General features: G+C 39.5%; 1 protein-coding gene across 1 annotated transcript in view; it reads left to right on the top strand.

Moving 5' to 3' along the window:
* The window catches only part of RNF150 (ring finger protein 150), a 283,775-nt gene that overhangs the window by 160,460 nt on the left and 109,645 nt on the right, over window positions 1-13,670 (top strand). The window contains exon 2 of the mRNA XM_005691225.3: window positions 9,468-9,718. Within this exon, the coding sequence (XP_005691282.1) occupies window positions 9,468-9,718 (251 nt within the window). The remainder of the gene's footprint in view (window positions 1-9,467; window positions 9,719-13,670) is intronic.

The following is a 13,670-nucleotide window of genomic DNA, read 5'->3' as shown; positions in this document are numbered from 1 at the left end:
CATCTCATCCTCTGTTGTCCCCTTCTTCTCCCACCTTCAATCTTTCCCAGCATCAGGGTCTTTTCCAATGAGAAAGACAATAATGACATTAATAAAACCTGCCATCTGTATTGTGGTTTTTTATGGCAGGTCGTGTGCTAATGTTCTTCACTATAAATTACCTCCTTTAATAATCGGACAGGATATTTCCCTGTGTATTTTTTTCTCAGTGATCCTGCAGTAAGATTGCTAATAGAGAATGAGGGTGGAAAAGAGCATATAGGAGGCATGAGGAGAGATATTAAAGATACGAGAGGAGGGCATGGCAACCCACTCCAGTATTCTTGGCTGAAGAACCCCTTGGGCAGAGGAGCCTGGCGGGCTACAGTCCACAGTGTCACAAAAAGTCAGACACAACTGAAGCATGTAGAGATATGAGTTCATATAGATATGAGCATGTAAACATAAAGATATAAGGTCATCACTTAGACAAAGGGAAAGCAGATTCAGAATAGAGTAGACTGGATGTTCTGCATTATGCTGAGTGAAAAAACTAAGCCAAAAGCCAATCTCAAAATGGTTACATACTGCATGTTTCCATTCATATAACATTCTAGCAATGACAAAATTACAGAGAGGGAGAACAGATAAGTGGACATCAGGGGTTTGGGAAGGAGAAGGTGAGGGGGAGGGGTTCATTTGAGAAGAGGGATCATAAATTTAAAGTGAAAACAGATGACTGATGAGATTTTTCTCTTAGCCATGTTCCCATGAAGTGAGAGCATAGAAAAAAGCAAATTTTGTAGGACACTTTCTATGGAGAAATGTAAGAGCAAAAGGGTTAAGAGTATTTTTAGAGGAGTTTTTATAATTATGGGCCATGTGATCTAGGTGGTGAGAACAGAAGGGAAGCCAGGAGGAAGCTGATGGGTAGTAAAAAAATTGGCATCTTTGAGATCAGCTTTAATCTCAAAGAGAGAAAATTGGCTATCAGTTCAGTTGCTCAGTCATGTCTGACTCTTTGCGACCCCATGAATTGCAGCACGCCAGGCCTCCCTGTCCATCACCAACTCCGGAGTTCACTCAGACTCACATCCATCGAGTCCGTGATGCCATCCAGCCATCTCATCCTCTGTCATCCCCTCCTCCTCCTGCCCCCAATCCCTCCCAGCATCAGAGTCTTTTCCAATGAGTCAACTCTTCATATGAGGTGGCCAAAGTACTGGAGCTTCAGCTTTAGCATCATTCCTTCCAAAGAACACCTAGGACTGATCTCCTTTAGAATGGACTGGGTTGGATCTCCTTGCAGTCCAAGGGACTCTCAAGAGTCTTCTCCAACACCACAGTTCAAAAGAATCAATTCTTCGGCACTCAGCCTTCTTCATAGCCCAACTCTCACATCCATACATAACTACTGGAAAAACCATAGCCTTGACTAGACGGACCTTTGTTGGCAAAGTAATGTCTTGCTTTTGAATATACTATCTAGGTTGGTCATAACTTTCCTTTCAAGGAGTAAGAGTCTTTTAATTTCATGGCTGCAATCACCATCTGCAGTGATTTGGGAGCCCCCCAAAATAAAGTCAGCCACTGTTTCCACTGTTTCCCCATCTATTTCCCATGAAGTGATGGGAGCAGATGCCATGATCTTCATTTTCTCAATGTTGAGCTTTAAGCCAACTTTTTCACTCTCCTCTTTCACTTTCATCAAGAGACTTTTTAGTTCCTCTTCACTTTCTGCCATAAGGGTGGTGTCATCTGCATATCTGAGGTTATTGATATTTTTCCCAGCAATCTTGATCCTAGCTTGTGCTTCTTCCAGCCCAGCGTTTCTCATAATTGGCTATAACCCAATACAAAATAAAAAGTTAAAAAGAGAATGAGACCATATTCCTTGACCATGATGCAACAATAACAATAATAATGATTACAAATGGGTAACTTTAAAAGTCACATATGTTTGGAAACTAAATGCGTAGTACTAAATAACCTTTCCCATTGGAGTGAAATCTGCTTCTTCAGATTTCAGTCATACAAATAAACTTTACTGTATAGTTTTCTTCATATAAGGCTAATGTTTATTAGGCTTATCCATAGATATTTTATGACTTAATAAAATCTATACACTGTTAAGTGTATAGATCACATTTTCCATTACATATTCTGGTTAAGTATTTCTCGTGTATAGGAACCTCCTAATTTTTGTATGCTGATCTCAAATCTTGTCTTTTACTGAATGTTCTTCTAATTTTAATAGCTAAATTATCTTGACATTTTAGGTGGTCATGTGATTCCCCCAAATGATGACAGTTTGCACTCTTCCTTTCCCAGACTTCCCACTCTAATTCCTGTTTCTTTGCTCCAAACATCTGCTTTAAACATTGGCTTGTGCCTGTGTGCGTGCTAAGTTGCTTCAGTTGAGTCTGACTGTTTGTGCCCTCATGGACTCTAGCCCTCCAGGCTCCTCTGATCATGGAGTTCTCCAGGCAAGAATACTGGAGTGGCTTGCCATGCCCTCCAGAGGATCTTCCCAGCCTAGGAATGAAAACCATGTCTCAAGTCTCCTGCGTTGGCAGGCAGGTTCTTTACCACTAGTGCCACCTGGGAAGACCTAAATATTGGCTCATCCTTGTCTTATTCATGATTTGAATTGAAAACGTCTAATGTTGTTTCTTCCATTTAATGTACTGTTTCTAGGAGATGCTTTGTATCACATTAAGTAAATTTCCTTGTATTTCTCTTAATAAGAATGAGAAATGGGTACCATTCTCAACATATGGCTTCCTTCTCTAAGAAGCTGGCTGCTTGACATCTCTCCATGTGAAGTCAGAGAAAAGGGGAGATAAGATCTGGAGTGCACATACTCAGCCATTTATGGATATGACCTTGGAGTAGCAAACACCATCTCTACTCAACATCTCAAAGGCCAAATATTCATCATGTGGCCACATCTAGCTAGCTTCAAAGGAGGCTGCTGCCCAATCAAAAAATGGGCCAAAGAACTAAATAGACATTTCTCCAAAGAAGACATACGGATGGCTAACAAACACACGAAAAGATGCTCAACATCACTCATTATTAGAGAAATGCAAATCAAAACCACAATGAGGTACCACTTCACACCAGTCAGAATGTCTGCGATCTAAAAATCTGCAAGCAATAAATGCTGGAGAGGGTGTGAAAAAAAAGGGAACCCTCCTACACTGTTGGTGGGAATGCAAACTAGTACAGCCACTATGGAGAACAGTGTGGAGATTCCTTAAAAAATTGCAAATAGAACTACCTTATGACCCAGCAATCCCACTGTTGGGCATACACACCGAGGAAACCAGAATTGAAAGAGACACATGTACCCCAATGTTCATCGCAGCACTGTTTATAATAGCCAGGACATGGAAACAACCTAGATGTCCATCAGCAGATGAATGGCTAAGAAAGCTGTGGTACATATACACAATGGAGTATTACTCAGCCGTTAAAAAGAATTCATTTGAATCAGTTCTGATGAGATGGATGAAACTGGAGCCAATTATACAGAGTGAAGTAAGCCAGAAAGAAAAACACCAATACAGTATACTAACACATATATATGGACTTTAGGAAGATGGAAATGACGACCCTGTATGCAAGACAGGAAAAAAGACACAGATGTGTATAACGGACTTTTGGACTCAGAGGGAGAGGGAGAGGGTGGGATGATTTGGGAGAATGGGAATTCTAACATGTATACTATCATGTAAGAATTGAATCGCCAGTCCATGTCTGACGTAGGGTGCAGCATGCTTGGGGCTGGTGCATGGGGATGACCCAGAGAGATGTTGTGGGGAGGGAAGGGGGAGGGGGGTTCATGTTTGGGAACGCATGTAAGAATCAAAGATTTTAAAATTAAAAAAAAAAATCAGGACTGATGGATATACACTACTATGTATAGACAGATAACTACTAAGGACCTACGGTATAGCACAGGAAACTCTATACTCAATATTCTGTAGTGACTCATATGAGAAAAGACTCTAAAAAAGAGTGGATATATATATATATATATATTAATTGATTCACTTTGCTATACCTCTGAAACTAATACAATATTGTAAATGAAAATTTACAATAAAAATTAAAAAAAAAGGAGGCTGCTGATGATTAATGCTTTTCACTCAACAGCCTGTGCCCATCTGAGACTCTAACACCATAGAAGTGCAAGACAGCAGATGCCAGAGGACAGATAGCTACACCAGATAACCATGTGCTGCACTCCTGTAATTTGTTAATGTACTGAAACGCATTCACACATTCTCTAATATTACATCACTCTCACCTTCCTAGGATAAACCTCTTGGATCATGAATATTTTTTTACTATATGATTGGAATCCATTTGTGAATGCTTTTTTTTTTTGGATCTGTGTTTGTTAAAAATAATTTTTATATTAATGCAGAGAGGGACTTCCTTGGTGGTCCAGTGGTTAAGAGTCTGCCTTTATAATGCAAGGGACACAGGTTTAATCCCTGGTCTGAAAACTAAGATGCCACATGCTGCAGAGCAGCTAAGCAGCAACCAGAGAGTCCATGCAACAAAAGATCCTACATGACGCAATGCACACTGCCCTGAGACCCAGTGCAGCCGAACAGATAACAAACTTCAGTGCAGAAGGTGGTAATGCTTCACATTTCTGTGGTACACTGCAGTTTTTGTAAGTCATTTCACATACATTATCTCACTTGAGAATACATGATAATCGGAGCTGACTCTGTAAAAAATAATAAAGTAGATATTAAGTGTTAGAAAATATCTACAAATAGAAACTGCAGGCTTCTCTTAGTATTGACTAAATTCTAAAGGACAATCCATGAAACTAAAATGAGAGTTAGAGGAGAGAGAGGATACAGAGAATTGAAAAAGGATTTTTGCTTGCATGACTTCGGAGGGATTTTATCACTCTCCAAGATGTACGAGGAGGAATGGGACTGCCAGCTCTGTAAAATATCTGGCCCTCTGCTGGTTTTCTAAGCATTCTGTTGACAGAGTTTAAACAACCTGGTTTTGAATCATAAAGAATTTCCCTGGCATTCAACATTCTTTGGCTTTTTGAACTTTTGATTCCTTACTTATCTGCATGGACCAAATTGTGTTGTGCTAAGTTGCTTTGGTCGTGTCCGGCTCTGTGCGACCCTAAGGACGGCAGCCCGCCAGGCTCCTCTGTCCATCGGATTCTCCAGGCAAAAATACTGGAGTGCGTTGCTATTTCCTTCTCCAAATTAGATGATGACAGTTGAGCCCACGCCCAGGAAAAGGAAGCACTAAAACTCTGGGCTGCTTCTGCTGTTTGTCTGGCAGCTGGGTCATCTGTGTCCTGGTCACGGGACAGAGCTGAAGAGCTTTTCCAGGATACACGATAATTACACAGCAGTGATCGCTCAAAAGTAGAGTGCCTTTGGGAGGAAAATAGATGGTAGGCTGACATCATTTGCAAAAAGAGGAGCTCTATATGACAATGACTGGGCATCAGAGTAAACATTTGCTGTTATTTAGTCGCTGCAGTTGTGTCTGACTCTTTGAGACCCCACGGACTGTAGCCTTCCAGGCTCCTCTCTCCATGGGATTCTCCTGGCAAGAATACTGGGGTGGGTTGCCATGCCCTCCTCCAGACGATGAACTCCCATCTCCTGCTTGGCAGTTGGATTCTTTACCACTGAGCCACCTGGAAAGCCCTAGAGTAAACATAAAATTGCCCCAATAGCAGGGTCTCTTTGTAGATTTTACCCATATAAAATATGCTTTGTTAACTTCTCTCTCCTGAGACTCAGAGCCTCCTGGGTGTCATAGATTTGATACTTAGGGCAGCACTTACCTCTGAGAAGAGCTCAGCTGGGCTTTCAGCACTCTCTCCCCCATCACCCCTGCTTCTCCCTTTCTTCCCTCAACACCCCCTCCCCCGCCACACACACATACATACCGTCAGAAGCAATTACACTCCAAGCTACCTGGAGAGAATCTTCCAGCTTTCCTGGAACACTGGCTGCATCTTCCAAAATGAAGCAAAGATCTGGGAATTTTCTGGAAACCCATATTGGTGCACATGTCTCATTTGAACAGATTAGGTCCTATAGCAGATTTTGTGTACCAATCAGACTGCTCAGATAATTCACAAGTCCACTTTGTGCCATTTTTAGACACCCTAAGTGCCAAAATTCTTAATGACTGTTTCTATTGGTATAAATGGATAGCTTCTGTGTCTCTTTTTACCATGTACAGTAAGTAGCCTAAAGTACAGGGAGAAATATCTCAGAATCCCATCTGTTTTCTACCAGCATTAGCCCTAGAAATTCATTATAAACATTGAAAATGAACAAGGTCGGGGTCCACATGAAAAGAACCACGCCGTTTCCATTTTCAGGCTTTTCAAGCAGATATCATATATCATGAAGTGCGGCAGTGGGATGAACAACACAGGTAGTGCAACTGAGCACCTAAGTTTAAAATAAGTGCTTTAAAATAGCAAATTATACCTTCCAGGAAAAAAAGATGTTTCCTTGTGTCCTGAAAGTGGATGATGGGTAATTTAAAACTCTTCAGATATCCAAAATTTGGTTACCTATTTTTAACATGCTGAACTGAAGTTTGAAAAAAACCTGTCCAGTTTCAAAGCCCAATTCTTCACTATCAGGCTCTGTGATCTCTCTCTTTTTTATAAGTGGTCTCTTAATATAAATAGATAATAGGAATATTGTAAGGAGGGAAATTACTAAGTAAAGAGGCTACCAAATAGTAAATATGTTAAAAGCTCCACAGCTAAAAGAGCCTGGTATTAGGTCAGCAAAAGATAGATCCACCTTACAATAAAAAAAAAAAAAAATCCAAAAATAGACCCCAGTATGTCTGAGAATTTAGGAAACAAACAAATTGCATCCTATCTGTCTCCTCTCTGCCCATGACATTAAATGTGGTGTTGTTATTGAACCACATTCAGATTGCTCAAGATTTAAATGTAAAAAGTAGAACTACATTTAAAGTATAGCTGAAAGAAATTTTAGATGAATATTTCTATCATCCTTGGTGAAGAAGAGCTTCCTACACAAAGAATTAAAACTAGAAGTCATAAAGGAATATATTGATGAAATTTGACTCCTAAAAAGAGTGAAATTGGTTTAAGTCTGAGCATGAAAGTGAAGTCGCTCAGTCGTGTCTGACTCTTTGCGACCCCGTGGACTGTAGCCCACCAGGCTCCTCTGTCCATGGGATTCTCCAGGCAAGAATACTGGAGTGGGTTGCCATTTCCTTCTCCAGGGAAGTCTGAGCATACATTAGTGCTAAGTCGCTTCAGTCATGTCTGACTCTGTGCGACTCTGGACTGTAGCCTGCCAGGCTCCTCTGTCCATGGGATTCTCCAAAGTCTGAGCATACAAAGTTTTATATAAATAACCCCGAGACCTCATCTCCAAAGAGAAAAACAGTCCATTCTGGAACCTTGAATAGACTCACTTAAAAAATATAAAGTAAAAAAAAAATCAAGTGAAAACGTATGATCTATCACTGATTAAATATCTACAATGTGGCTACAGTACTGGGATGAACTTCACCAGGCCAGATTAGTCCAGTGTGCAAAGAAGATCGTATTTCTATAGAGCCAAAACCTGCCAGAAGCTCTAATTCCGCACAGAGCCTCAGACCACATATAGCCATTAGCCAAAGTAAACATGACGAGAGGACAAGCATCAGGACTGTCAGTAAATTCTGCAAAGTTGGAATCTAAGCCATTGATCTCAGTAATTCCCAGAAAGAACAGCCAAATCTAAACACTGTGTAGTTTTGTGATTTTCACAGTTGAGCCAGCGCAAAGGTTTTAGGAATTTAAAAAATCACATAATTTATGTCTCATACATAGATACCTTTTTATCTAGCTAGCTTTTAAAAGTATTCATTTGGCCTAAGTGAAATACCATCAAGGAATTTAGGATGGAAAAACTGCCTAGAGATCAAGGTCAAGGGAAAGCCCTAAATAGCTTCTAAGAAACTTGCAACACCCTGAACAAATATAATCTGGTAATTCTGTCTCACTGACTGACCTCAGTGCATGGATAAGGCCAGCTTTAAGCAGCTGAAGGGGTGTTTAATTCTGTCCAGAACCTACATCCTAATCGCAGGTTTGCAGTTTAATTTGTAGTGGCCTCAAGTAATAGGGCATTTCCATGTGGAAACGGGGCCCATGAAGAACGTTGTAGGATGGATTGGAGTTGAGGTGCTCCCTGAAAACTAGCCTAGGGATTGTTATTCTCATCTGAGCATCAGCCTCTAGGGGCATGCTGAGTTGGCTCATTTGGAGCTGATACCATTATTTTTACCAAAGACCCCTTACAGAGGCCTCTGAACTCCTCACCAAGAGGCTGTGCCTCCGAGTGTCATGAGGAGAAGGAAAAACACCCAGATATCTCAGACTGAAGAAGGGTACCACTTTTGCTTCAAACTGTCCAAGAAACAGGGGCTCCGCAGTAACAGTATTTGAGAGTGGAGATGAAACCGTCCTGGAATGATCTGTAGTTTCTCTCCTCTCTTTGCTTGGCATGAGGTTACACAAGCTGTTTACATTGAATTAGGTAAAATAAGCAGAAGATAATTCTGAGATTGTTATTTTATGTTGGCAGGTCATATTAGAGCTTGTTAAGAAAACTTCTTTAGCAGAAACAAATTCACAGATAGAGAAAACACACTTGTGGTTATCAAAGGGGAGACAGAAGTGGGCAGGGACAAATTAGGGGTATGGGATTAACTAATTATTACGTATAAAATAGATAAACAACAAAGACATATAGTGTAACACAGGGAATTATAGCCATTATCTTGTTAATAACTCACAATGGAATATAGGCTACAAAAATTCTGACTCACTATGCTATGTACCTAAAATTAATAATATTACAAATCAACTATACTTTAATAAAAAGAAAAATCTGCTTTGTGATTGCTTTGGATGTTGTAGGAGAAGCCTGTCTTGGAAATGATTAATAGAAGTCTGAAACTGAATGCTCCTAGTATCTGGGAAGAAGAGAACTCACAGACAGATGGTGTAAAATTGGGTATTTTATCCTTTGCCATGGGGCACAAAGTACCTTTTCCCCTCTATGGAGGGATTGTGAAATGCAGCATAGAACTATAAACTGGGCTGGTTGGGAGGGTCCATCTTTCCTAGACCAGGGCCAACAACACTTTTGGGACCTAGGAAGGAGCAGGATCATAACCTCGCTGGTACCAAAAACATGAGTGTTTTTTTAGGTTCTTTTCTCATATATAAGACAGCAGCATCCCACAGTAGCTGAAGAAAGGAAAATTCACCTCCATTTCTGGCTGTTAGATCTGAGAAATAGGCCTGGCTTTTTGGTCCGGCACAGACTCACTGAAAGAAGTACCATCATTTGGTGCGTATTATTTTGTTCAGACACTTCCCTGTGATCTTCTCTTTCATCCCCTTAACACTTGTTGTCCTCTCACAACAGGTGTCGAAGACATTGTGGCAATAATGATTCCTGAGCCCAAAGGGAAGGAGATAGTAAGCCTGCTGGAGAGAAACATCACTGTGACCATGTACATCACCATCGGGACCCGGAACTTGCAGAAATACGTGAGCCGCACCTCGGTCGTGTTTGTGTCCATCTCCTTCATCGTCCTCATGATCATTTCCCTTGCCTGGCTGGTCTTCTACTATATCCAGAGGTTTCGATATGCAAATGCCAGGGACAGGAACCAGGTGAGTAGAAGAAAGTTATACAAGAAAAAAACTTAAAAATTATTACCAAAGTAAGACATTATTGTGTAAACTTTGGAGATCACAGAAAATGCCATGACCAAAACCAAAGTTACCTGCAATGCCCCTACTCAAGATAAACACTGTTAACATTTGCTGCAGAGGTTTTCAGGTCTTTTCCAGGTACATATTTTAATGTCTTGCTAACATTGTTCTGTAACATGGAAATACTTTTTCCCATGTTCCTATTGCTCATTTGTGGGACAGCTATTTACTATTTAGACAGTGGCTCAGTTAGTGAAGAATCAGCCTGCAGTGCAGAAGACCCGGGTTCGATCCCTCAGTTGGGAAGACCCCTGGAGAAGGAAATGGCAACCCACTCCAGTATTCTTGCCTGGGAAATCCCATGGACAGAGGAGCCTGGCTGGCTGTAGACTATGGGGTCGCAATGACTTGCCAACTAAGCCACCAGACACAAATAAAGGAGGGTAGAGGACAGGAGCTAAGATTATGCTAATTGTATCAATATAATGTGGAAAGAGCCAGAATTTCCTCCTGGAGAACAGAAAGAAACAAAAATAAATAAATAAAAGACATTTTGAAAGCAATAAATTTTGGAACAGGTAAAGCATACTCTTAGGATAAAATGCAAAAGGTATAACCCAGGTCTCCCACATCACGGGCAGATTCTTTGACATTTGAGCTACCTGGGAAGCCTGACATGGTATACAGTGAAAAGTAACTGAGGACTTGTCTGTCCCTCAGTTATGCAGTTTTTCTCTCTGGAATATCTTCTCACCCAAGGAATTTTTTATGTGCTTACAAACATTTAAACCAATAAGAGCACATATAAATCTATACCAATATTTATCACTCCATCCTAGAGATTAATTCACATCAAAACTCAATCCAAGCTGTCTTCTCATTTCTAATGACTGTATAGGCAGACTTTGGAGATACTATGGGTTTGATCCCTGACCACTGCAATGAAGCAAATGTCTCAGTAAAGCGAGTCGACAGGAATTTTTTGGTTTCCCAATGCACATAAAATTATGTTTACATTATACTGTAGTCATAACATTATATCCAAAAAAGTGTACATACCTTAATTTTAAATACTGCCTAAAATGCTAACCATTATCTGAATCTTCAGCACATCATAATCTTTTTGCAATAATAACATCAAAGATCACTGACCACATATCACCATGGCAAATACAGTAATAATAAACGTTTGCAGTATTGTGAGAATTTCCAAGATATTACACAGAGATACAAAGAGCAAATGCCATCAGAAAAATGGCACCGATAGACTTGCTCAATGCAGGGTTGCCACAAGCCCTCAATTTATAAAATACACATCTGTGAAGCACAATAAAAAGAGGTATGACTGTATAATGTTTTATTTTCTGCATATACTACATTTATTTGCTGCTGCTGCTGCTGCTAAGTCGCTTCAGTAGTATCCAACTCTGTGCGACCCCATAGACGGCAGCCCACCAGGCTCCCCCATCCCTGGGATTCTCCAGGCAAGAACACTGGAGTGGGTTGCCATTGCCTTCTCCAGTTACATTTATGTAGCCAGCTCCTATCAATGAATGTGTTTTCCCTTACCAAAAAACAAAACTGAGCACACACACACAAATGTACACGTGACACAGCATGTTTGTGCGTGTATCTGTGTGGTCAATTCTGAAAGTTTTATAGCTAGGGCAATGGTATGTGTATTTTACATTATAATGTGCTGTGCTTAGTTGCTCAGTCCTGTCTGACTCTGCAACCCCATGGACTGTAGCCCATCAGGCTCCTCTGTCCATGGAATTCTCCAGGCAAGAATACTGCAGTGTGTTGCCATTCCCTTCTCCAGGGGATCTTCCCAACCCAGGGATCAAATTCAGGTTTCCCACATTGTAGGAGGATTCTTTACCATCTGAGCCATCAGGAAAGCCTTTAAACTATAACGGATACTGCCAAATTGTCTGCCAGAAAGGTTGAACCAATTTATACATGAACCAGCAATATAGTAATACTGATACTAATATAAACAACATTCGTGCAGTAGTATATTAATACTGCTTATACTAACATATGGGGTTTCCCTGGTGGCTCAGTGATGAAGAATCTGCCTGCCAATGAAGGAGATGCAGGTTTGATCCCAGGGTCAGGAAGATCCCCTGGAGAAGAAATCACAAGCCATTTCAGTATTTTTGCCTGAAAAATCCCATGGACAAGGAGCCTGGCAAGCTATACTGCATGGTGTCACAAAGAGTCGGACACGACTTAATAACTAAACAACAAATACTAATATATACAACAGTAAACTAATAACAAGCACTGTTTCCAGTCTCCTCACCATATAAATGTTACGGCTTGTTTCGTTGTTTGTGATTTAATAAGTTAAAAATGGTATCACATGTTTCTGATCACAAGTGCCATTAAATAGAAAAAGTTAGTTTTTTTCCTATGAAGTATCTGCATATATTATTAGATCACTTTTCAGTTGAGTTGTTGGTTACATTGACTGATGTGTATAAGCTCTTTACTGGTCAGAGTAGTTAACTCTTTGTGGGACTGCTGCAGATTCCATGTTTTTCCTCTAAACTTATTGTCTCTGATGTATCTTTGGGGTTTGGGGCCATGCAGAAATTTGGGGGTATTACCTAACTGAATCTACCAATTTTTTATAGCTCCCAAGTTTTATACCATAAGATCTGCCATAGTCCAAGATTAAGAAAAACAGTATTTCATCCACTGCCTTTTTTTCACTTTCACAATTAAAACTCCAGTCTACAGAGAACTTATTTTGACTTAAAGAATCAAGTACAGGGCCAACATTTTTTTTTTTTTTCAGATTGCCTACTGGATTTTGTAACTGGTGTTTGTTGAATAATTAATCTTTTTCTTCTCATATGCAGAACCTCCCCCATTTAGCATATATTAAAGCTCCATATGTATTTGGTTCTGTTTCTATGCTCTATAAAATGTAGCTTTAATCTGTCTTTTCACATTCTGATACCATACTCTTTTGAATATTTTAGCACCGTACTATGCCTCATATCTGTTCATGTTAATCTTCTTTCATTGCTCTGTCTTTGCTTTTTTCATGTGTATCTTTGTATGAATTTAGAATCACTTTAAGCTAGTTTTTTATCTCCCGCATTGCAGGAAGACGCTTTACCATCTGAGCCACCGGGGAAGTCCAGAGTAATTTAGGAATCTATAACCTAATGATGTTGAATCTTCTTATCTGAGAATGATATATGTTTTCCTTTTATTTAACTATTCTTTTTATTCCCTAATAGCATTTTAAATATCATTTAATCTTGCATATAAGAAATGTTTATTCCTAGTTCGGTGTGTTGCAATTATAAATGAAATCTTTTTAATATGGGAAGGTTTTTGATTTTTGTTTATTTTGCACATTACTATAATTTAGTAATTTATGTATTCAATAATTTATTATTTAAAATTTTATTATCTTAATAGTGATATATGTAGTATATATTAAATACAGGCATATGAGCTCTCAATATATTTACATACATAATCTTCTTAATAACCTTATAGTAGATAATTTTATTGTCCCCATTTTACAGAGAAGGAAACAGAAAGTTTAAATAACTAGCCCAAGGCCGCACAGCTAGTTATTATTTAATAGAGACAGCAATTGAACCAATATCACAGCTTCAGAACGTATGCTCTTAACCAGTACATTATAGTGTTTGTAATTGTTTGAATTAGTCTACCAGGATTACACTAATAATATGAAGTCAATGATAATATATTACTTCTTTCAAATTTTCAACCTCCTTTTTTCTTCTGTTGTCTAACTTCACTGACTTGTGTCTCTAGAACCAACTAAAGTAATAGTGGTAATAGTGAGCATACTACTCTTCATTCAGTATTTATGGGAGCATTCTGAGTTTAATGGATTGTTTTTATCATTTCTCAATTT

Source organism: Capra hircus, chromosome 17 (assembly GCF_001704415.2).
Source record: "Capra hircus breed San Clemente chromosome 17, ASM170441v1, whole genome shotgun sequence".
Taxonomy (NCBI): domain Eukaryota; kingdom Metazoa; phylum Chordata; class Mammalia; order Artiodactyla; family Bovidae; genus Capra; species Capra hircus.
The sequence above is the reverse complement of the archived record's forward strand: the minus strand, read 5'-3'. Positions and strand labels throughout refer to the sequence as shown.